Raw genomic sequence first — 24,928 nt, 5'->3', positions numbered from 1 at the left:
TCCCCGTAACCAAAAATGGTATGAGGTCCGCTAAGGTCTTAAAATTTAGGGCTCTCGATGCCCTACAAGAAGCACCCGTCGGGGTGCCTGGAATGATATTCGATCACCGGCTCCGTTTGCCTATAAGGTTATTCTATACTGTAATATGCAGCGAAAATGCCCAAAACAGGGGTATGCATGATCGAAGATATCTCAGCATCCCTGCACGTGATGAGGCTGGGACCAATTTTGCCATTTAGGGGACTCTAAACCCTACAAGAAGCACCCCTGGGGGTGCATGGGATGATATTTGGTCACCGGGAACTAACGCGTCAAAGTATGCCAATTTTCGCAACTGTTCGTACTTTTAGCGCGCTCCCATATAGCCTGTAAGGGGGAGCTAATCTCGAAGATATCTCCGTAACCAAAAATGGTATGAGGTCCGCTAAGGTCTTAAAATTTAGGGCTCTCGATGCCCTACAAGAAGCACCCGTCGGGGTGCCTGGAATGACATTCGATCACCGGCTCCGTTTGCCTATAAGGTTATTCTATACTGTAATATGCAGCGAAAAATGCCCAAAACAGGGGTATGCATGATCGAAGATATCTCAGCATCCCTGCACGTGATGAGGCTGGGACCAATTTTGCCATTTAGGGGACTCTAAACCCTACAAGAAGCACCCCTGGGGGTGCATGGGATGATATTTGGTCACCGGGAACTAACGCGTCAAAGTATGCCAATTTTCGCGACTGTTCGTACTTTTAGCGCGCTCCCATATAGCCTGTAAGGGGGAGCTAATCTCGAAGATATCTCCGTAACCAAAAATGGTATGAGGTCCGCTAAGGTCTTAAAATTTAGGGCTCTCGATGCCCTACAAGAAGCACCCGTCGGGGTGCCTGGAATGATATTCGATCACCGGCTCCGTTTGCCTATAAGGTTATTCTATACTGTAATATGCAGCGAAAAATGCCCAAAACAGGGGTATGCATGATCGAAGATATCTCAGCATCCCTGCACGTGATGAGGCTGGGACCAATTTTGCCATTTAGGGGACTCTAAACCCTACAAGAAGCACCCCTGGGGGTGCTTGGGATGATATTTGGTCACCGGGAACTAACGCGTCAAAGTATGCCAATTTTCGCGACTGTTCGTACTTTTAGCGCGCTCCCATATAGCCTGTAAGGGGGAGCTAATCTCGAAGATATCTCCGTAACCAAAAATGGTATGAGGTCCGCTAAGGTCTTAAAATTTAGGGCTCTCGATGCCCTACAAGAAGCACCCGTCGGGGTGCCTGGAATGATATTCGATCACCGGCTCCGTTTGCCTATAAGGTTATTCTATACTGTAATATGCAGCGAAAAATGCCCAAAACAGGGGTATGCATGATCGAAGATATCTCAGCATCCCTGCACGTGATGAGGCTGGGACCAATTTTGCCATTTAGGGGACTCTAAACCCTACAAGAAGCACCCCTGGGGGTGCATGGGATGATATTTGGTCACCGGGAACTAACGCGTCAAAGTATGCCAATTTTCGCGACTGTTCGTACTTTTAGCGCGCTCCCATATAGCCTGTAAGGGGGAGCTAATCTCGAAGATATCTCCGTAACCAAAAATGGTATGAGGTCCGCTAAGGTCTTAAAATTTAGGGCTCTCGATGCCCTACAAGAAGCACCCGTCGGGGTGCCTGGAATGATATTCGATCACCGGCTCCGTTTGCCTATAAGGTTATTCTATACTGTAATATGCAGCGAAAAATGCCCAAAACAGGGGTATGCATGATCGAAGATATCTCAGCATCCCTGCACGTGATGAGGCTGGGACCAATTTTGCCATTTAGGGGACTCTAAACCCTACAAGAAGCACCCCTGGGGGTGCATAGGATGATATTTGGTCACCGGGAACTAACGCGTCAAAGTATGCCAATTTTCGCGACTGTTCGTACTTTTAGCGCGCTCCCATATAGCCTGTAAGGAGGAGCTAATCTCGAAGATATCTCCGTAACCAAAAATGGTATGAGGTCCGCTAAGGTCTTAAATATTTAGGGCTCTCGATGCCCTACAAGAAGCACCCGTCGGGGTGCCTGGAATGATATTCGATCACCGGCTCCGTTTGCCTATAAGGTTATTCTATACTGTAATATGCAGCGAAAAATGCCCAAAACAGGGGTATGCATGATCGAAGATATCTCAGCATCCCTGCACGTGATGAGGCTGGGACCAATTTTGCCATTTAGGGGACTCTAAACCCTACAAGAAGCACCCCTGGGGGTGCATGGGATGATATTTGGTCACCGGGAACTAACGCGTCAAAGTATGCCAATTTTCGCGACTGTTCGTACTTTTAGCGCGCTCCCATATAGCCTGTAAGGGGGAGCTAATCTCGAAGATATCTCCGTAACCAAAAATGGTATGAGGTCCGCTAAGGTCTTAAAATTTAGGGCTCTCGATGCCCTACAAGAAGCACCCGTCGGGGTGCCTGGAATGATATTCGATCACCGGCTCCGTTTGCCTATAAGGTTATTCTATACTGTAATATGCAGCGAAAAATGCCCAAAACAGGGGTATGCATGATCGAAGATATCTCAGCATCCCTGCACGTGACGCGTTAGTTCCCGGTGACCAAATATCATCCCATGCACCCCCAGGGGTGCTTCTTGTAGGGTTTAGAGTCCCCTAAATGGCAAAATTGGTCCCAGCCTCATCACGTGCAGGGATGCTGAGATATCTTCGATCATGCATACCCCTGTTTTGGGCATTTTTCGCTGCATATTACAGTATAGAATAACCTTATAGGCAAACGGAGCCGGTGATCGAATATCATTCCAGGCACCCCGACGGGTGCTTCTTGTAGGGCATCGAGAGCCCTAAATTTTAAGACCTTAGCGGACCTCATACCATTTTTGGTTACGGAGATATCTTCGTGATTAGCTCCCCCTTACAGGCTATATGGGAGCGCGCTAAAAGTACGAACAGTCGCGAAAATTGGCATACTTTGACGCGTTAGTTCCCGGTGACCAAATATCATCCCATGCACCCCCAGGGGTGCTTCTTGTAGGGTTTAGAGTCCCCTAAATGGCAAAATTGGTCCCAGCCTCATCACGTGCAGGGATGCTGAGATATCTTCGATCATGCATACCCCTGTTTTGGGCATTTTTCGCTGCATATTACAGTATAGAATAACCTTATAGGCAAACGGAGCCGGTGATCGAATATCATTCCAGGCACCCCGACGGGTGCTTCTTGTAGGGCATCGAGAGCCCTAAATTTTAAGACCTTAGCGGACCTCATACCATTTTTGGTTACGGAGATATCTTCGAGATTAGCTCCCCCTTACAGGCTATATGGGAGCGCGCTAAAAGTACGAACAGTCGCGAAAATTGGCATACTTTGACGCGTTAGTTCCCGGTGACCAAATATCATCCCATGCACCCCCAGGGGTGCTTCTTGTAGGGTTTAGAGTCCCCTAAATGGCAAAATTGGTCCCAGCCTCATCACGTGCAGGGATGCTGAGATATCTTCGATCATGCATACCCCTGTTTTGGGCATTTTTCGCTGCATATTACAGTATAGAATAACCTTATAGGCAAACGGAGCCGGTGATCGAATATCATTCCAGGCACCCCGACGGGTGCTTCTTGTAGGGCATCGAGAGCCCTAAATTTTAAGACCTTAGCGGACCTCATACCATTTTTGGTTACGGAGATATCTTCGAGATTAGCTCCCCCTTACAGGCTATATGGGAGCGCGCTAAAAGTACGAACAGTCGCGAAAATTGGCATACTTTGACGCGTTAGTTCCCGGTGACCAAATATCATCCCATGCACCCCCAGGGGTGCTTCTTGTAGGGTTTAGAGTCCCCTAAATGGCAAAATTGGTCCCAGCCTCATCACGTGCAGGGATGCTGAGATATCTTCGATCATGCATACCCCTGTTTTGGGCATTTTTCGCTGCATATTACAGTATAGAATAACCTTATAGGCAAACGGAGCCGGTGATCGAATATCATTCCAGGCACCCCGACGGGTGCTTCTTGTAGGGCATCGAGAGCCCTAAATTTTAAGACCTTAGCGGACCTCATACCATTTTTGGTTACGGAGATATCTTCGAGATTAGCTCCCCCTTACAGGCTATATGGGAGCGCGCTAAAAGTACGAACAGTCGCGAAAATTGGCATACTTTGACGCGTTAGTTCCCGGTGACCAAATATCATCCCATGCACCCCCAGGGGTGCTTCTTGTAGGGTTTAGAGTCCCCTAAATGGCAAAATTGGTCCCAGCCTCATCACGTGCAGGGATGCTGAGATATCTTCGATCATGCATACCCCTGTTTTGGGCATTTTTCGCTGCATATTACAGTATAGAATAACCTTATAGGCAAACGGAGCCGGTGATCGAATATCATTCCAGGCACCCCGACGGGTGCTTCTTGTAGGGCATCGAGAGCCCTAAATTTTAAGACCTTAGCGGACCTCATACCATTTTTGGTTACGGAAATATCTTCGAGATTAGCTCCCCCTTACAGGCTATATGGGAGCGCGCTAAAAGTACGAACAGTCGCGAAAATTGGCATACTTTGACGCGTTAGTTCCCGGTGACCAAATATCATCCCATGCACCCCCAGGGGTGCTTCTTGTAGGGTTTAGAGTCCCCTAAATGGCAAAATTGGTCCCAGCCTCATCACGTGCAGGGATGCTGAGATATCTTCGATCATGCATACCCCTGTTTTGGGCATTTTTCGCTGCATATTACAGTATAGAATAACCTTATAGGCAAACGGAGCCGGTGATCGAATATCATTCCAGGCACCCCGACGGGTGCTTCTTGTAGGGCATCGAGAGCCCTAAATTTTAAGACCTTAGCGGACCTCATACCATTTTTGGTTACGGAGATATCTTCGAGATTAGCTCCCCCTTACAGGCTATATGGGAGCGCGCTAAAAGTACGAACAGTCGCGAAAATTGGCATACTTTGACGCGTTAGTTCCCGGTGACCAAATATCATCCCATGCACCCCCAGGGGTGCTTCTTGTAGGGTTTAGAGTCCCCTAAATGGCAAAATTGGTCCCAGCCTCATCACGTGCAGGGATGCTGAGATATCTTCGATCATGCATACCCCTGTTTTAGGGCATTTTTCGCTGCATATTACAGTATAGAATAACCTTATAGGCAAACGGAGCCGGTGATCGAATATCATTCCAGGCACCCCGACGGGTGCTTCTTGTAGGGCATCGAGAGCCCTAAATTTTAAGACCTTAGCGGACCTCATACCATTTTTGGTTACGGAGATATCTTCGAGATTAGCTCCCCCTTACAGGCTATATGGGAGCGCGCTAAAAGTACGAACAGTCGCGAAAATTGGCATACTTTGACGCGTTAGTTCCCGGTGACCAAATATCATCCCATGCACCCCCAGGGGTGCTTCTTGTAGGGTTTAGAGTCCCCTAAATGGCAAAATTAGGTCCCAGCCTCATCACGTGCAGGGATGCTGAGATATCTTCGATCATGCATACCCCTGTTTTGGGCATTTTTCGCTGCATATTACAGTATAGAATAACCTTATAGGCAAACGGAGCCGGTGATCGAATATCATTCCAGGCACCCCGACGGGTGCTTCTTGTAGGGCATCGAGAGCCCTAAATTTTAAGACCTTAGCGGACCTCATACCATTTTTGGTTACGGAGATATCTTCGAGATTAGCTCCCCCTTACAGGCTATATGGGAGCGCGCTAAAAGTACGAACAGTCGCGAAAATTGGCATACTTTGACGCGTTAGTTCCCGGTGACCAAATATCATCCCATGCACCCCCAGGGGTGCTTCTTGTAGGGTTTAGAGTCCCCTAAATGGCAAAATTAGTCCCAGCCTCATCACGTGCAGGGATGCTGAGATATCTTCGATCATGCATACCCCTGTTTTGGGCATTTTTCGCTGCATATTACAGTATAGAATAACCTTATAGGCAAACGGAGCCGGTGATCGAATATCATTCCAGGCACCCCGACGGGTGCTTCTTGTAGGGCATCGAGAGCCCTAAATTTTAAGACCTTAGCGGACCTCATACCATTTTTGGTTACGGAGATATCTTCGAGATTAGCTCCCCCTTACAGGCTATATGGGAGCGCGCTAAAAGTACGAACAGTCGCGAAAATTGGCATACTTTGACGCGTTAGTTCCCGGTGACCAAATATCATCCCATGCACCCCCAGGGGTGCTTCTTGTAGGGTTTAGAGTCCCCTAAATGGCAAAATTGGTCCCAGCCTCATCACGTGCAGGGATGCTGAGATATCTTCGATCATGCATACCCCTGTTTTAGGGCATTTTTCGCTGCATATTACAGTATAGAATAACCTTATAGGCAATCTGGAGCCGGTGATCGAATATCATTCCAGGCACCCCGACGGGTGCTTCTTGTAGGGCATCGAGAGCCCTAAATTTTAAGACCTTAGCGGACCTCATACCATTTTTGGTTACGGAGATATCTTCGAGATTAGCTCCCCCTTACAGGCTATATGGGAGCGCGCTAAAAGTACGAACAGTCGCGAAAATTGGCATACTTTGACGCGTTAGTTCCCGGTGACCAAATATCATCCCATGCACCCCCAGGGGTGCTTCTTGTAGGGTTTAGAGTCCCCTAAATGGCAAAATTGGTCCCAGCCTCATCACGTGCAGGGATGCTGAGATATCTTCGATCATGCATACCCCTGTTTTGGGCATTTTTCGCTGCATATTACAGTATAGAATAACCTTATAGGCAAACGGAGCCGGTGATCGAATATCATTCCAGGCACCCCGACGGGTGCTTCTTGTAGGGCATCGAGAGCCCTAAATTTTAAGACCTTAGCGGACCTCATACCATTTTTGGTTACGGAGATATCTTCGAGATTAGCTCCCCCTTACAGGCTATATGGGAGCGCGCTAAAAGTACGAACAGTCGCGAAAATTGGCATACTTTGACGCGTTAGTTCCCGGTGACCAAATATCATCCCATGCACCCCCAGGGGTGCTTCTTGTAGGGTTTAGAGTCCCCTAAATGGCAAAATTGGTCCCAGCCTCATCACGTGCAGGGATGCTGAGATATCTTCGATCATGCATACCCCTGTTTTTGGGCATTTTTCGCTGCATATTACAGTATAGAATAACCTTATAGGCAAACGGAGCCGGTGATCGAATATCATTCCAGGCACCCCGACGGGTGCTTCTTGTAGGGCATCGAGAGCCCTAAATTTTAAGACCTTAGCGGACCTCATACCATTTTTGGTTACGGAGATATCTTCGAGATTAGCTCCCCCTTACAGGCTATATGGGAGCGCGCTAAAAGTACGAACAGTCGCGAAAATTGGCATACTTTGACGCGTTAGTTCCCGGTGACCAAATATCATCCCATGCACCCCCAGGGGTGCTTCTTGTAGGGTTTAGAGTCCCCTAAATGGCAAAATTGGTCCCAGCCTCATCACGTGCAGGGATGCTGAGATATCTTCGAGATTGCCTACCCCATCTTAAGGCAATTTTTACGACATTTTAGCGTATAAAATAGCCTTGTAGGCGAATTGAAACTGTGGCGCAATAACGTAAGTGATGCGCCGACGGTGGTGTAATGTAGGGAATCGTGAGACCTAAATTTCAATACCAGTACCAACCTCCTATCATTTTGGGTTCCGGAGATATCTTCGAGATTAGCTCCCCTTACTAGCTATATGGGAGCGCGTTTTGTTTACGAAATGTCGCGATTTTGCGCATACTTTGACGCGCTAGAAACCGGTCACCAAATATCGTCCCAGACACCCCGACGGGTGCATCTTGTAGGGTAGAGCGTCCCCTAAATGGAAAAATTGGTCCCAGCCTGGTCAGTTGCAGGGATGCTGAGATATCTTCGAGATTGCCTACCCCGTTTTAAGGCATTTATGGCACATTTAAGCGTAAACTGGTATTGGAATTTAGGTATCTCGGTTCCCTACGTTACACCACCATCGGCGCATCTCTGACGTCATTGCGTCACCTTTTCCATTCGCCAACAAGACTCTTTTATACGCTAAAATGCCGCAAAAAAGCATTAAAATGGGGTTGGCAATGTCAAACCTATCTTAGAAACCCTGCATTTGCCGATACTGGGACCATTTTTGCCATTTAGGGGACCCTATACCCTAAAAGATGCACTCTTCTGGGTGCCAGCGACGTTTCTTGGTCACCAGTTTCTAATGCGCAAAGTATGCACAAATTCATTATAGTTCCCACTTTTCAAAGCGCTCAAACATAGTTTGTAAAGAGATGCTAATCTCGAAGATATCTCCGGAACCAGAAATGCTAGGAGGTCGGTACTTGTCTTGGCAGTTAGATATCTCGATTCCCTACGTTACGCCACCGTCGGTGCATCTCTGACGTCATTACGTTACCGTTTCCATTCGCCTACAAGGCTCTTTTATACGCTTAAATGCCACCCAAAATACCTTCAAATTGGGTTATGCAATGTCAAAAATATCTTAGCATCCCTGCACGTGCCGTGGCTGGGACCAGATTTGCCATTGAGGGGACCCTATACCTTACATGATGCACTCGCCAGGGTGCCCAGGACGTTATTTGGTCACCGGCTTCAAACGCTTCAAAGTATCCCCAATTTCGTAAATTTTCGTACTTTAAACGCGCTCCCATATAGATAATCTCGAAGATATCTCAGAAACCGTAACTGCAAGGATGTCGATACTGGTCTTCAAAATTAAGTCGCGTGATCCCCTTCGTTAGGCCACCGTTAGCGCATTTCTGACGTCATTACGTCACCGTTTCCATTCGCAAACAAGGCTATTTTATACGCTAAAATGCCGCACAAAATGCCTTAGAATGGGGTTGATAGTGTCGAGGATATGTCAGCTACCCTTCACATGCCGAGGCTCGAACTAGTTTTGCCATTTAGGGGACCCTATAACCTACAAGATGCACTCGTTGGGGTGCCCGGGACTATTTGTACACCGGTTTCAAACGCGTCAAAATATCCCCAAATTCTCGACGTTTCGTACTTTTCAACTCGCTCAAACATAGCTTGTAAAGGGACGCCAATCTCGAAGATATCTCCGGAACCAGAAATGCTAGGAGTGCGGTACTGGTCTTGGAATTAAGGCCCCTCGATTCCCTACGTTAAGCGACCGTCGGAGAATCTCTGACTCGTTGCGTCAACTTTTTCATTTGCCTACAAGGGTCTTTTATACGCTAAAATGCCACCATAAATGCCTTAAAATTGGGGAGGCAAATGTCAAAGATATCTCAGCATCTCTGCACGTGCCGAGGCTGGGACCAGTTTTGCCATTTAGGGAACCCTCTGCCATACACAATGCACTCGTCGGATTGCCCGGGACGTGATTTGTTTACCGGTTTCTAACGCATCAAAGTATCCCCGATTTCGCGACGTTTCGTACTTTTCAACGCCAATTAGGGAACCCTATACCCTACAGGATGCACTCGTCGGGGTGCCTGGGACGTGATTAGGTCAGCGGTTTCTAACGCGTCAAAGTAACCCCTAAAACGTGACTTTTAGTACTTTTGGATGCGCCCAAACAGAGCTTGTAATGGGGAGTTATTGTCAAACTTATATCCGGAACCACAAATGCTAGGAGGTCGGAATCGGTCTTCCTCTTATCTCTCGATTGCTACGTGACGTAACCGTCGGCGCATCTCTGACGTATTGGCGTCACCTTTTTTGTTCGCGTACAAGGTTTGTTTTAACGTAAAAAAATGTCGCACAAACACTGCCGAAGTCGGGACCAGTTTTATTAAGAAATAAAAGGCATCTGATTAAAATATTATTTACAGTATAATCACATGTTCTGGTGAGTCTTTAAGATACGTAAAAAGTAAAATGACAATATCAAAGAAATGGTAAATAATGATAACGCAAAAATGATGTGCCGAAGGACGTTTGTAACATGGTATGGGAATAGCTATGACATACGCGAGGAATACAGCCATAAGAAAAAAATGACTATAATCTCAAATAAAAGCAAGTATTCCTTAATGTCTTTACATCACGTCTCATAACAGCAATAGACTGTACACTGCAACCAAGATTACGGTGGACATTTGAACAACCAAGGCAGAGGCTCCACTGACGTCGCATTGTTTGATCTTGTTCAAGTGACCAACGGTCTTGCCACACACTGGAAAATAGTTCGGCGGATGGGGGAATTGCTTCGCGCCATCCATGGTGTGAACAGGCCGGCCTACTTTAACGAGCAGCGCCATCCCTTGCATCAGATGACCCTCGTTGTGGCAGTGGAAAAACCACACACCTGATGAAAGTAACATCATTATGTCATTTGTGAACTCGGGTACTATGCTGTTAGATTTGATTTGTTCTCGGCTTGTAACATTTTTACTTTGTAGACATTCGGGCACCAAATTTCAGGCAATTGAATAACATCCAGTTTCGTTTTCGTTGACCGATACTAATCAATGCAGATATTTTCTTAACTAAGACGCCAATGTCGACATTGAACTCGCATTCGTAATATTTTTTTCTTTACATTTATCCACCGACCATGCTTTTCAGAAGCTTTCAACATTCGGTTCTTAAAAATGTGTCTATCTGCCTACCTGGGTTATCCGCCTTGAATCTGATGATGGAGTAGCCGCCCTTTGAGTGCACAGTGATTGTGTCCTTGTAAATGGGGTTGGTCAGAATCCTAGGGAACTCCCCGTTTCTGTCGCGTTCAATTACCTCTTGCATTGTTACTGAGTTGAAGGCTTTATTGTCGTTCCAGTTGTTGGTTACCTACAGACGAAGGGTCAAGTGATTAGTTAAATTTACTTTTTCCATATTTTAAGAGCCTATTAGACTGATTACATATTGGTTAATGCTAATTTCTCTTGATAGCATCTGTAAGACTACCAAAAAGTGTCTTTTGTGCTGGTTGAAGCTTTGACCTTAGTGAAGGACACCTACTCTTCTAAACACATACCCATCTGTATTTCGATTAGCGACATCATACGCCTCCTGAAATCTTCATTGTTGTCAGTGAGCAACAAATTATATAGTATTTTAGTTTAACATTGATGTAATAGATTTACAGACTTGCCACAGACGACTTACATGTCCGTCGCCGACGACGCGAAATGTGTAACCATGGAGATGCATCTGATGAGGGTCGTTGGCCTGTCCATAAATGAAGAACTCTACCACCTGCAATATAGCAGTATTATAGCAAAATAGCATTAAAGGCATGAACCTAGAAATAACATTTGCAAAATACAACGCTTGTACTGTATGCAGTCAATTACTTGTGATACCTTTTTTGCTCATGAAATAAATGTAGTCAGTTTGATGTTATTCTTCCGTCTAAGATTCCGTACAAATTATGACCAGAAAATGAGTAGTTCGACAACTATAACGCTACCGTTTGCATAGCAAGTATACATATTTGTAAAGTTTAATAGGCGCATTTTCGAAGCTGTGCACGCTTGAAAATCTCGCGTCAGTCGAGAAAATCGTATTTAGATACCTGTCCCATTTCCACGTCTAGCATGTGCGTGCAGTAACACAGGTCATCGTTACAGTCGTTGACTGTATCGACGGTTGAAGCGTTACACAGACGTTTATGCGTGACGTCCTCCCATTGCGTCGCCAGAGGAAGTGTAGGGCGGTAGAGCGTTAGCTGACGTTTGTCAAGGATTAAATATACCAAACTCGTAACATTTTCGATGGATATCTTATTCGGCATAGAGGACCATTTCTACAAGTGAAGTAGTTCCTACCCGGCATAGAGGACTAGGTTTGCTGAAGTATAGTAGTTACTACTCCGCATAGAGGACTTTGCTTGCTAAAGTAAATAAGATCCTTCTCGGCTTAGAGGACCATTTGCCCAAATAAAGTAGTTCCTACTCGACTTTAAGGACCATTTGATCAATTAAAGTAGTTCCTACTCGGCATAGAGGACCATAGTTGCTCAAGTAAAGTTGTTGCTACTCGGCATAGAGGACCATTTGCTCAAGTAAAAAAGTTCTTACTAGGCATAGAGGACAATGCTTGCTAAAGTAAAGAAGTTCTAACTCAGCAAAGAAGACCATGTTTGCTCAAGTAAAGTAGTTCTTACTGACCAAAGAGGACCATGTTTGCTAAAAAAAAGTAGTTCTTACTCAGAATAGATGCCCATGTTTGCTCAAGTAAAGTAGTTCTTACTCGGCATAGGGGACTTTCTCAAGTAAAGTAGTTCTTACTCAGCATAGAGGACCATGTTTGCTCAAGTAAAGTAGTTCTAACTCGGCATAGGGGACCCACTTGCTCAAGTAAAGTTGTTCTTACTTGGCATAGGGGACTCGTTCAAGTGAAGTATTTCCTACTCGGCATAGAGGATCATTTGCTTAAGTAAAGTAGTTCCTACTCGACATAGAGGACCAATTGCTCAAGTAAAGTAGTTCCTACTCGACATAGAGGACAATTTGCTCAAGTAAAGTTGTTCCTTCTCGGCATAGGGGACCCATTAGCTCAAGTAAAGTAGTTCCCACTCGACATAGAGGACCATATGCTCAAGTATAGCAGTTCCTACTCGACATAGACGACCATTTGCTCAAGAAAAGTAGTTCCTTCTCGACATATGGTCCATTTGCTCAAGTAAAGTAGTTCCTACTCGACATAGAGGACCATGTGCTCAAGTAAAGCTGTTCCTTCTCGGTAAAGAGGACCATGTGCTCAAGTAAAGTAGTTCACACTCGACATAGAGGTCCGGCATTGAAGACCATGTTTGCTGAAGTAATGTAGATTCTACGTGGCATGATGGACCACATGTTTGCAGATTGCAAAAGACGTCCGAATTGTTCAGGTTGAATTCTCGATTTGCATTCGCTGTAAACATTCATCATGACCATTTCTAACAATAGAGATATAATAGAATAGGTTTACCAAACTGAACGTCAATGAATTGCTTTTTGAGCTTTTTCGAAATTGTCTGAAACGTTTTAAAAGATATAGGATTACCAGGGAATAAAACTAATGTGAATCAGCATGAGATGGCGGCAAACGCGGATACGTAAAACGTAAAAGGATACATTGTTGATTGTAGGTGTGATGAGTCCGTATCTCGACTCCTGTGGATAGTAGTCGGGGTGGCTGTACATAGAGTTGTCGTTAGCCTGGTAACGCAGGTCTAGATGGTAAAGAAGATGCGTTTTTCGTGGCTTTTATTATGTATATGAAAATTTTTCATAAATAATTTAGATTATATTAAAGAAACAAAATAAAATCTTATTAACTTTTTATTCTGGTTAGATATATATTAGGTTATTGGTGTCGTTTTGGTCTATACTCGTGCAAAACGTCGACTGAAGAGGTTAAAGTAAACATTGAATATTACCCAAATATTGATCTGCAATTATAACTGAAATATGATATGTTGATTTGTCGGGTTAAAATGAGCGCGAGTCCGAGCCTCTGCCATATCTTTTCAATAGTAGTAAATTCGTCTAGTATACATGGTGTGATTATCGGAAAGAAATCTTATCTTACTAAAACTTGTAGTTTTCTTTACATATAGAACGCTATTAAATTGGAATTTCATAATACTGACATTATACATTTCAAAAGGGTTTGGGTGAAGAGCGTTTATAGGTAAAAAGGGTAATTCCATCTATATTGAGCCCCCTTAACGAGAACCCTATGACTCACTCATATAGTAGCGCACGTCCACGCGTTCATCATGATACGTCTCGTTCTTCCAGAAATCTCTGTGGTCGTAGCGTAACGTCTTCTGCTCGATATACTCGTGCGTCTCGTGTTGGCCGTCGTAGAAAAACTCGGAGTCCGGGTTCAAGATCTACCGGAAGTAAACGAGTGATGAGGATTCGTATTTGAAGAAGCATGTTGGAGAATTGATATCCCCTGTTGAATGATTCATTGTCCAGGAACAAAACATTTCAAGTCTTCAATTTAAAAAACATTCCGGAAGGGCAACCTTTAACAAATATTGTTTGCGGTTTACCGACTGACTCAGTTAAATTGGCCTGACTGAATAATATATATAGGTCCCAACTCCATTACTGATTCAATCTAGACAACACATGTACATGTACCACAGCACTAAAGTTGTACACACATTGTGTAAGTTACACTAATTTCTGTCAACTAGTCTTATATAAATGGCTCCTTATGGGCAGATTTGACGTGTGAAAACTAACTCTTGTGTTTCTGACCCAATTTATTCATGTTGCACATGATCCATGCTATTAAAGCTGAACAAATTCCATGTAAGTTTAATGAATTAATGGCAATAAGTTACACAGTAATAGCTATATATGGAGAAAAACCAGGTGCCCGTTTATCTTAATGGATAATCAACATATAATTTTATTAAGAACATGCTTGTCAAAGAAAACGTCTTATAACAACTTCTGTAATTGAAAACATATGCCACAGAAAAAGTAGAAACCCTTTGTGATAAAAGACGTCTGCCATTGAAATGTATGTGAAAGTATGTAATTAAAGACATCCTAACATCATATTCGGGAAACTACAACCATAGTATGAACACCACAGTCTCGGTTTTATAGAGTATTGACAGCAATGGTTGACGTAACACTGGCAGAGCACCATAACTATTCTCTTTTCAAGAGTCACTTAGTCATGGAGAACCGGAAATAAAACACTTAAAGCATGTAATACACACTAATAAATGTCACAATCCTACATTACAACCCAAACCCAGCTCACCGTGCCCTTAAGCTCGTGATCAAACTCCTCCCCCTCAGGGAGTGTCTGCGGCTCATCCTCGCACAGGTCGCAGTCCTGGTAGTGAAGTATGGCGGACCCGTGGCCTCCGCCCCACCGGCAGTCTCCGAAGGCTTGCACCCGAACCCAGTAGTCACCTGAGATCTGGTCCGCGTGAAGAATAAAGTCGTAACGCTCACCTAAATATATAAAGACTGGATAAATTTCTATCCTGCCGTCCTCTGTGATTATCAACGGTGTTGTTGTTGCAGCAGCAGCAGCAACAGCAGCAGCAACAATAACAACAAAAAAGCAGATTCAGTAGCATAGTCGTCATCTATTTATTGTGCAAAACATTAAAAATAAAATAAGTGGTTACTGCCTACCTCAAATTTTGGATACCCTGTTGCAATGTTCCAAAGTTCACCAAATGTTATGTACAGTATCGACCTATTCCGAAGAATACATGGAAGGTTACAGAATGTGGGTCTCCGGTGACGCCTTATTTATTGAAAGTAAAGCGTTATACGGTCCTCTTGCGCTCTTACCTGGATGAATCATGAAGGAATCGACGGTAGAGGGCGTGACTGGATTGCCGTCTGACGTCACAACAGTGATCACGTGATCCTGGATGCTCACCCGGAAGTAACACCGCGTGGCTGCACCGATCGCCCGGAAACGATATCTGTAAACACAATTTTACCACTATATGCTGCATGTATTATAATTTAGTCGCAACAACAATCGCATCTTCGGCGCTCACGGTGGACATTCTGCTAACGCGGCACATTTCAATGCAAAGCGTAATCAACTATCAAGAACCGCGGCTACCCATTGATGCAGTCATCTAGGTTACTTAAGAGTCTTTTAAGGAAAATAACAACATACCGCAACGTTTTGCAAAAAAGGCAAAAAACATCAATGCCATTTTATAACACAATGGAATGTAAATGTCACCTCTGTCCGTTGTTGACGTTGAACGTCTCGTACGGCGTGTAAGTGGCGTTCGGATTCATGGTCAACCCCAAGGCGCCCGGGTCGCCATCCACAAGGTGCTTCCGGCCGCGACCGTTCAGCAGGACTGTGAGTGTAGAATTGCATAAGATATACAATATTATGTAACCGCTTGCAGGAGTGTCCATTATTCCCGCTTGAGTGAACTTAAGTTGAAAATGCAATGTCTGTTCGGTTTTATTCCTCAAAAGATTTTGAAAGTAGTTCGAAATAAGTGTTTTATTACATGTGAGCATATACCAGGGGCGGATATATAATTCAAGTAGTTAGTCTCCTGGTGCGAAATTCATAAAAACATCTTAAAGGCTTAGTTTAAGGAATGTTTGGCATGATAATCCACTACTGTGCATCTCCTGCTACTTGCTCTGGTGTCACAGTAGGGACCAATTTCCTGTGTATTTGTCTATTGCCTCAGGGCCATTTAGGGTCCATTTCTTTAATAAAAACTCTAAAACTGCACAACAGGATAATTAGATCAGAGATCTGATAAAAGGGCACAAGTCATTCAGATTAAGATCAATACACAGAGGTTGTGCACTGTACACATATTTTTTTTCGTGGGGGGTAACTTATAGAAGGCCTTTAAGTTATGTCCTACTTAAGTTACTTTATTAGTTTTAGTATCTCTTTAGTCATATGATATAAAAAATATACAACTTGATTTTCAACATTATTCTCAATGACTTTATTAAAAAAAAAAACATACATAAATATCAAAAACACTTATACATTTTTTTTTTAATTTGGCTATGAAAATGTAAAGAAATCGACTTATCAAATATGTATAAACGTCACATATGGCAACACGGTGATCTTTTTTTTATTTCCTGAACTTTGTGTTCATTTTCATTACTGGCTAGTGTTAAACTTAACCCAAATATATAGCAAAAGTAATGAAACTAAGACACTTTGATCATTCCAATTTTCCAAACATCTATATTGCAACGGGCCCCAGATCTTGAACTTGGACAAGTCTGCGTAACGCTCAATGCCTACAGATGCACAAAACACTCAGGTTGCAGTTTCACAGGGATGCCTCGAGACATATTGGTATGTAGTAAAATAATATGCAAAAGATATAGCTTATTTAATACTGCAAACAAAATTTCTTGACATTGAAAGAATGCAAAAAAAAAAATCATTTAATATCCGATTTCATTTACAACGAGAGCATATATACAAACTGTTTTGAGTATTGTTGGTCACTTATTTTATATATAAGTAATCATCAGGCAATTACCGTGAAACTGCCTTTCAACTGATTACAAAATTGCTCGGGGTCACCAAGCTCTGGGCTGGTGTTCAATATTGGTCTTAACTGGATCTAAGAACGATGTAGCTAATCGGATTACTTGTTATTAATAACTGGCTAATAGAGTGAATGAAGTCAATGATGTATGACCATAAGATTGACTTGCGTTGCATATTGGATACAAACCCTGGATTGCTGAAGGGGCGGTCAGAGAAGTAGGTTAGATTCCTTAAATATTTCCCATCAATTGCAAACGACCTATCTGTGCACGTAAAACATACCGTTAATGCCCAGGTAGGGGTGCATCCAGCGGTCCTGCATCTCCTCCATGTATCTGTAGATTTGCGGCTTGTCCGGCCAGTCGTTGATCAGCATCACGTGGCCGCTCAAGTCCTTGTCATACATGGAATAGCGGCTATCCGATGATGGCGGCTCGCGGACGATGAATGCTCCGTAGAGGCCATCACCCAGCTGGACGCCGGTGTGGGAGTGCCACCAGTGTGTCCCGGCGTTGTCAGCCGTGAACTCGTACCTGTTTGAATGTGATTTCAATAAGCTATAATGCATGATTCCTGTTCATATGAAAGCCTTGTTCGAGTACATACTGTAACGGAGTCCATATGCACTAGCGCTTTTAGTCTGATTTCATACAAGCAAATTTTTAGACTATAAGCTTTTAGATTCTCAAAAATACATTATACATTATATGTTTACAAGTAAGGAATGTGAATGTGACACAATACTAACTTGCTGCTGACAATGAACTGTTCTAATTATGATTAAGTTTACAATTAAATGAAGTGTTTCCATTTCTGCGTATCAAAGTCAGACATCAGATATGTGAATGCTGGCCGAGGAGTATCCAGTGTAATAGTACCAATCGGTGATCTGAGTATTATCATTCGGTACCAGTTCCCGTTGCTTCATTTTATCAACGCAAGTAGATTGTTTTCCACATTGTTCCACATTGTTTGTTTGAAATTAAACTTTATAAATCTATTTTGAACAAATGTTTAACTCGTCATAAGGCTAATCATATGCATCTATGCAGAGAAATGAACCAAGATCGTGTAATTGAGAGCCCAGCGCCCAACCCTCAAGCTTAGTGATACTTGGAAAGTGAGATCACTGCGTAGGAAATAGCACGCACTGTCATGTTATTACCTGAATGTCTCGTGCGGTCCGATATCACACTGGGTGACCCTGGCGGCCCCGTCCATGAAATTTGTTCCCCGCTGTTCCAGTCCGTGCCAGTGGATGCTCGTTGAGCTTCCGTCGTCCATCAGATTCGTCACCCATACGCGCACCGTGTCCCCCTGACATACCTGAGGGTGTAGATTAAATATTATATAAGGATGTATTTGCATCGAGTCGTTCTCGAGACAGCGGATATAAATCGGTATTTTTGGGGGCGCTGCATGCTTATGTTTTCTTTATTGAGACAGTGCAGACAGTAAAGTTGGTTAAGTCATAATAATCGCTACCGTCAGGTTTCCAATGACACAATGCTTTGTAAAACCATGTACCTTGTTACTGGATAAGCACAGTGTTACTTGATATATGTGTGCCATTCAAGGGCAGCAATGCGTCCAGGTCGTCTGGTTTATTATTTGGGGCAAAAAACGACCTCGATTCGCTAAGCATAAACATTATTTTATATATGTTTAAACGATATTTTTAGAAATGACATTGTGTATCGAATGAAGAGCAATTGCTTGTTTACGATGAACGTTGTTTAAGATGGAGATCATGTCTGTGTTAAAATATCTCGTGAAGACAATGCACGTTCTTACTAAGCTTACCGGCTCACTCAATGCATTTGATTCTTCAAAACTACGAATTTATACCGTTCTCTTTCGTGTATATCTCATCTGATACCTTGATTTGGTTAACGAAAAGTATTGTTATTGTTTTCCGAGTGAAGATCACCAGGTTTAGAGTTATATCGACACATTTACAAAAATACTTACTGGTTCATTCTGGACATTTTTAGAACCCATACTCATCTCAAATCTAGTAAATCTATAGCACACTAAAATGACGTTTAAAATGCGTCGATTGTTTATCCTAATCCATGTATGTGTAAAGACTTTAAAGCTGCACTCTCACAGATTGAACGTTTTGACACCTTTTTATAGTTTGTCTTGGAACGAGCCATTTTTTTTGCAAAAAAATCCATGAAAACCAGTTTTATAAGACTGCTGACAAAAAATAGATCACAGGTTTTTATCTTTCAGTTAAAAATTGATATTTTATGCACTTTTCTTAAACTGTTGGTAACGGATTAAGTCATAAAACATTAATTTTCGAACGGAAATATGAATATCTGCGGTCTGATCTTGTGTCAGCAATCTTTAATCTTTGGTTTGCAGATATTTACCCAAAATTTGCTTTTTCCGAGACAAAAAATAAAAAAAGTTGTTAAATGGTATATCTGTGAGAGTGCAGCTTTAACACGTATAAGGCATACCTCAATACTAGGTCCCGGGATCTGTCGGTTGACCGCAAGAACGTTCCGGGCCAGTCCGTTTGTGGAGATGCAGTGGGGCCGGTAACAGTCCGCCTCCACAAACGGACATGCGTGACACGCCTGTGGAAATATGGCAGAATCTTATAAATGCAAGGTAATGTGTGGTATCGTGTATATCATGGTTGGAGTTGTTAACTTAATTATATATCAGTCGTGTCTTGCGCCTTTAAGGTTGTTTTCTCTTATTTAAAAAATGTGATAAATTGATAATCAGTTGTCAGACACGCTTTCATTACATATGTATAACATACATGCTAATACAATCCGGATTAATGTCGCCATTGAAATGTAACATTAGTTGACACTGGCTTTTAACTGTGAGCCTGTTATGTTCTCGGCGGTCAATTTTAAACCCTTAATCGTGTCAATGATATGTCATATGTATGGGGGGGATAATGTGCAACATTAAGGGGAAATATGGAAAATCAAATGGATGCAAATCATTACCCTTGACATGGTGTAGAAGTTCTCAACCGTAAAGTTGTATTCGCACACCATCGGTCCGTTCAACACGCATTCTCGGTTACATGGGTGGTGGTATTCAGCTGAAAATCAACACAAAATCACCTCATTTTACACGATGTAAATATTGCATCTTTCCGCTTTTGCCAGAAATTCTGACCAAACATTACGACGGTGACCAAAAGAGTACATGCGCATTGTTTCTTCACACAACGTTGATATATAGTACTGCCATGAACCACATTGAGGTATACTTCTGCACATAACGTTGATTTATATACTGCCATGAATCACATTGAGGTATACTTCTGCACACATCGTTGATATATATATATATATACTGCCATGAACCACATTGAGGTATACTTCTGCACACATCGTTGATATATATATATATATATATATATATATATATATATATATATATATATATATATATATATATATATATATATATATATATACTGCCATGAACCACATTGAGGTATACTTCTGCACATAACGTTGATTTATATACTGCCATGAACCACATTGAGGTATACTTCTGCACACATCGTTGATATATATATATACTGCCATGAACCACATTGAGGTATACTTCTGCACACATCGTTGATATATATATATATATATATATATATATATATATATATATATATATATATATATATATATATATATATATATATACTGCCATGAACCACATTGAGGTATACTTCTGCACATAACGTTGATTTATATACTGCCATGAACCACAATGAGGTATACTTTTGCATACAGCGCTTATATATAGTACTGCCATGAACCACAGTGAGGTATACTTCTGCATACAACGTTGATTTATATACTGCCATGAACCACATTGAGGTATACTTCTGCACACATCGTTGATATATATATATATATATATATATATATATACTGCCATGAACCACATTGAGGTATACTTCTGCACACATCGTTGATATATAGTACTGCCATGAACCAAAATGAGGTATACTTCTGCATGCAACTTTGCTAAATAATGTCATGAATCACAATGAGCTATACATAACCCAAAACTTATGATTGGCGTTGTCGGGGTCTGTTTGACACCAAAAATTGTCTCAAACTTTGAAAATATTATGTTTCGGTATGCGTCAGAGAAGAAATGTTGAACATTCCAACAATGCGGTTAGATAATAATAATAATAATAATAATAATAATAATAATAATAATAATAATAATAATAATAATAATAATAAAAATAATAAAATAATAATAATAATAATAATAATAAAATTTAAAACCTTAGTTAGTGTTAAGGTTCATGATTCCGCAATGGTATCGCCGGACAGATACGCAATTAAACATATATAGAAGAACTCTGACAACATCGCTAATTTTTAATTCAGACAATTTGTTTTATTGTTTGAATTATTTCAAAGCTCACGTAAACGCTCTTGCTAGAACACGACATGCAAGAGGCATTTTGTTCTGAACATTATGAAAGTTAGCATTTATGTTTCGTCTTCTTAAGGCTGTGACCTGGCCGCCTACATAATCGTTGAGACAAACAAAACATAAACACTTATTAGTGCATTATACTGCCATTTTACCTGCTGGGGATGGGGGACTGTAGTCACAATGATAACTCTGTTCTTATATAACAAGGAATAACATAATCAATCAATGTTAAGGAAGTCCGTTGCATTGTTGAGAACGTCAGCTTTAATATTGAGTGGTTTGTGGATGTTAGACGCCTCTGTGATCCAGTGGTTCATTTAAACAACAAGGACTACGTTTTACAGAATGTGCAATACAAAATCTGTTGCCGCTCGGAATATTGTTTTATTTCAGTTTTCTCCTTTTTTCGTTTTGATCATTCTACAAAATTAATTGTATTTATTACGATTTTATTTTTAAATGTCTACCACGGCGTTCAAACTTCATAATTTCATTATTTGATTTCTTCAAATATGAATTGTTCAAGTGTAAACCGTGCGGTCGATGTTTTTTTATGCGCTGTAAAATTATCGGTCGTATTGTTTTTCAGAAATAAACATATCTAAATCTTCTAGTTATGTAAACGAAAGAGCAATGAGTAAGTAATATATTCTTGACGCACAAATTGGTTCAACAAAAGCAATGCTAGGTTCACCAAACGATTTGAGTCGATGTATGGAACACTCGAAATATCCCACTAGATATGTATATAGTGTATCAATAAGTTTAAACGTTCTTGCGCTAAATCCATCAACTAGATTTAAATTAAAATATACAATTTAGTAAAATTCATTAATAAAAATTACATACCTAATCCCGTGGATGTGTGGAAAATAGTTCCTGCAAAAACAGTCGCAAAAGCGATCATCCAAACGGTAAACATAGTAGCTTGCTTTTTTTAAACTACTTTTTTGACGACCAAGTATATTCGTATAGAAAGATTCGCTTCACTAGTTTTCATTTAAAACCAGGGTATCTGCCCTAGTCGCGCGGATCGAACTGCAGAATGAATTAAGGCACGGTTGTTGGTGTATAGGTCACGGTTGTAGGTTGTTGGTCGAGCATTCTTGCATTTTATTTTTTCTTCAATGTAAACAAATCAACAACAAGTTTCAACCCATCTATTTATGACATATTGTTTTCTCCTTTGTTAGTAAAGCTGAGAGATAAATTAAGCTGAAATTAGTTGTCATTGAAAAGAGGGTTTGGATTAAATTTTACTGTAAGATTAAATGGGGTTTCTTTTTGCAGAAAATCTCCCATTCATGACAGCCGCGGTGGTGTTGGACAGTGTTGTCATGTGATGGACATTGATTTAAACAAAGACTAGTACATTACCATCTTAGTTCTTTAAAGTGACACTCGTATTGAAAACCAATACATAAATATGTAGAACAATCATAAATTTTCAGTGATTAACCTCTTACTCCTGACTAAATAATACATTTATGGAAAATATTAATTACTTATAACAACATTGCAACCGTGTTTTAAGAGCAGAAAGCGCAAGATATTAAATGGTTGGTGAGTGCTTAAAGATTTACAGTGATCAACTATCGTCTCATAAGGTAGAAATACTGTGTTTCTGCACCTTTCTTTCAAATTAAACACAGTACCCTTCATAAGAACCACTGTTTTCGATATTTATGCATCCTTTTCGGTAAATCAAAACAACTGTATTAATTGTGATACATCTTATATGGGAATAAGAGTGCATCTTTAATGAAAAGATGTCAGGCCGAAATAGATGTTGACTTGTGGTCCCTGACTTACGGACTAGCATTGCCACCTACATATATAGTTTTACAAGGCAGTTTAATAATAAGAATTTTGAATTTCAATTTTAATACAAACAGATCCGCAAATTCGCGTGTAGATCTTTCAACGGTGTTACTAAAGTCAGACGCTAATGTGGAAACTCAATCCCAGTTTAAGCAGTATATCTATATTGATAAAGGGTTAGATGAGTTGCGAATTCATTTGTTAAAGGGACTAGACACCAGACGGTCTAAAAATCGGCAAATACAGTTTTTCCTCAAAACAAGTCTAGAATTGCCAATGCAGGATTATAGGAGGCCGATGATATAGTTGTATTGCTTAACATGTTAAAAATAATAAATGATACAATTATGTTGGTGCCTCATCTGTGTTGCCCGTTTAAAACAGCGCATTATGGTGTCCCAGTCTAAATCAAATCTGTTTATGAGTACAGACAAATAAACCGACTCTATTTTAAACTTAAAAGGATTTACATGGTAGACAACCCTAGTTAATTTCGAATTGGAAATTTGAAAAATGCGCATAAACTGCGAAAGATGCATGTGTCGTAAGCGATGTGATACATCAGTAAGTATTATGAATGCGTTGTACACAACAATATCCATTTTATGTAAGTCTGGAATTTTTCTCTTGTTTTGCAACTGTATCATCTGGTGTCCTGTTCCTTTAATGGCATTATGCAAACAGCAAAAATAATACACGACCCATAACATGTAGACAGATCTTATTTTCATGCCTTACATTTGAGCTGTCAACATGAAGGCCACTACTGAAAACCGATCTTCAGTTGAAGTTCGAAATCTAAATTTGTGTCGTAACGTAGACAGTTGATAGTGTACTCGTACTAAAACATTTTTAGATTTTTGCACAATGATATAAATATTCTAAAACCTTGCAATATTTCTCCAAAACGAACATGACTCTAACTGCAGCAGCGTACAGCACTTGGTTACAACGAGTGCATCATTCACAGTGATGTTCAGTCTTTATTATTCTTTTTTTTTTTTAAAACAGTACTGGACAGTATACATGTATGTTAATTTTGTAGACAAATGAATCACTAAGTCTGGCATATGAAAGAGCACTAAAATGACCCAATATCGCTACTTTCAGTACCATCATATATCACTTATCAAATTTCAAACGCATGTTCAAATTAGCCACACAATTATAAGAGACTTTTTATATTATGTACAAGTGTTTCAAAATTAATACTTACACTATGAATATAATATTATCCATAGTGATTTTTCAGTCATGTTTTCTGAGTTCATGTGAATGACTCTCCGATACTCGTATTGGGTATCATATGAATTGTAGTTTTAATTTAACAATGTATTTGTCGCCATGTATATAACAGTTGTATATGAGCTCATTTGTCATGTTTATAAATGGTATTTGACTTTGACCTTGACTATTAGAATCATATTGCGCTGAATGGGTCAACAGTACACGTGCTAAAATGTAACACAAGGTATTTACGTTTCTTTACGTGTACGTGTTAAGGCGAATGATGACATTTTAAGGTCGTACGACCTTATTGGGCATCATTTTTAACTATGATCAGCTTGATAATTTCTATATATGCAGTGGCGGGTCTACGGGGGGGGGGGACGTAGGGCCTGTGCACCCCCCCCCCCAGCTGGCCGGCAAGTTTTGTTTTTTGGGGCACAACTTTATTGATTTAACTGTACAATTAAGATTTGCAGTGGCGGACCTACGGGGGGGCAGGTAGGACCTGTGCCCCC

The 24,928-nt window shown here is 41.4% G+C and overlaps 1 protein-coding gene across 1 annotated transcript; it reads right to left on the bottom strand.

Annotated features, from left to right (window-relative positions):
• Positions 1 to 9,716: 9,716 nt before the first annotated feature.
• On the bottom strand, positions 9,717 to 22,385 carry LOC128243898 (uncharacterized). Its single transcript, XM_052961902.1, has 14 exons — positions 22,212 to 22,385; positions 19,901 to 19,998; positions 19,394 to 19,513; positions 18,088 to 18,248; positions 17,205 to 17,455; positions 15,615 to 15,738; positions 15,206 to 15,342; positions 14,661 to 14,857; positions 13,620 to 13,767; positions 13,004 to 13,101; positions 11,461 to 11,613; positions 11,052 to 11,141; positions 10,556 to 10,733; positions 9,717 to 10,251 (listed from the first exon to the last, which is right to left on the bottom strand). The coding sequence occupies exons 1-14, from the start codon at positions 22,282 to 22,284 to the stop codon at positions 9,995 to 9,997; spliced, it is 2,085 nt and encodes a 694-aa protein (XP_052817862.1). The 5' UTR covers positions 22,285 to 22,385; the 3' UTR covers positions 9,717 to 9,994.
• Between the last annotated feature and the right edge of the window lie 2,543 nt (positions 22,386 to 24,928).

The sequence above is a fragment of the Mya arenaria genome, chromosome 8 (assembly GCF_026914265.1).
Source record: "Mya arenaria isolate MELC-2E11 chromosome 8, ASM2691426v1".
Lineage (NCBI taxonomy): Eukaryota > Metazoa > Mollusca > Bivalvia > Myida > Myidae > Mya > Mya arenaria.
The sequence above is the reverse complement of the archived record's forward strand: the minus strand, read 5'-3'. Positions and strand labels throughout refer to the sequence as shown.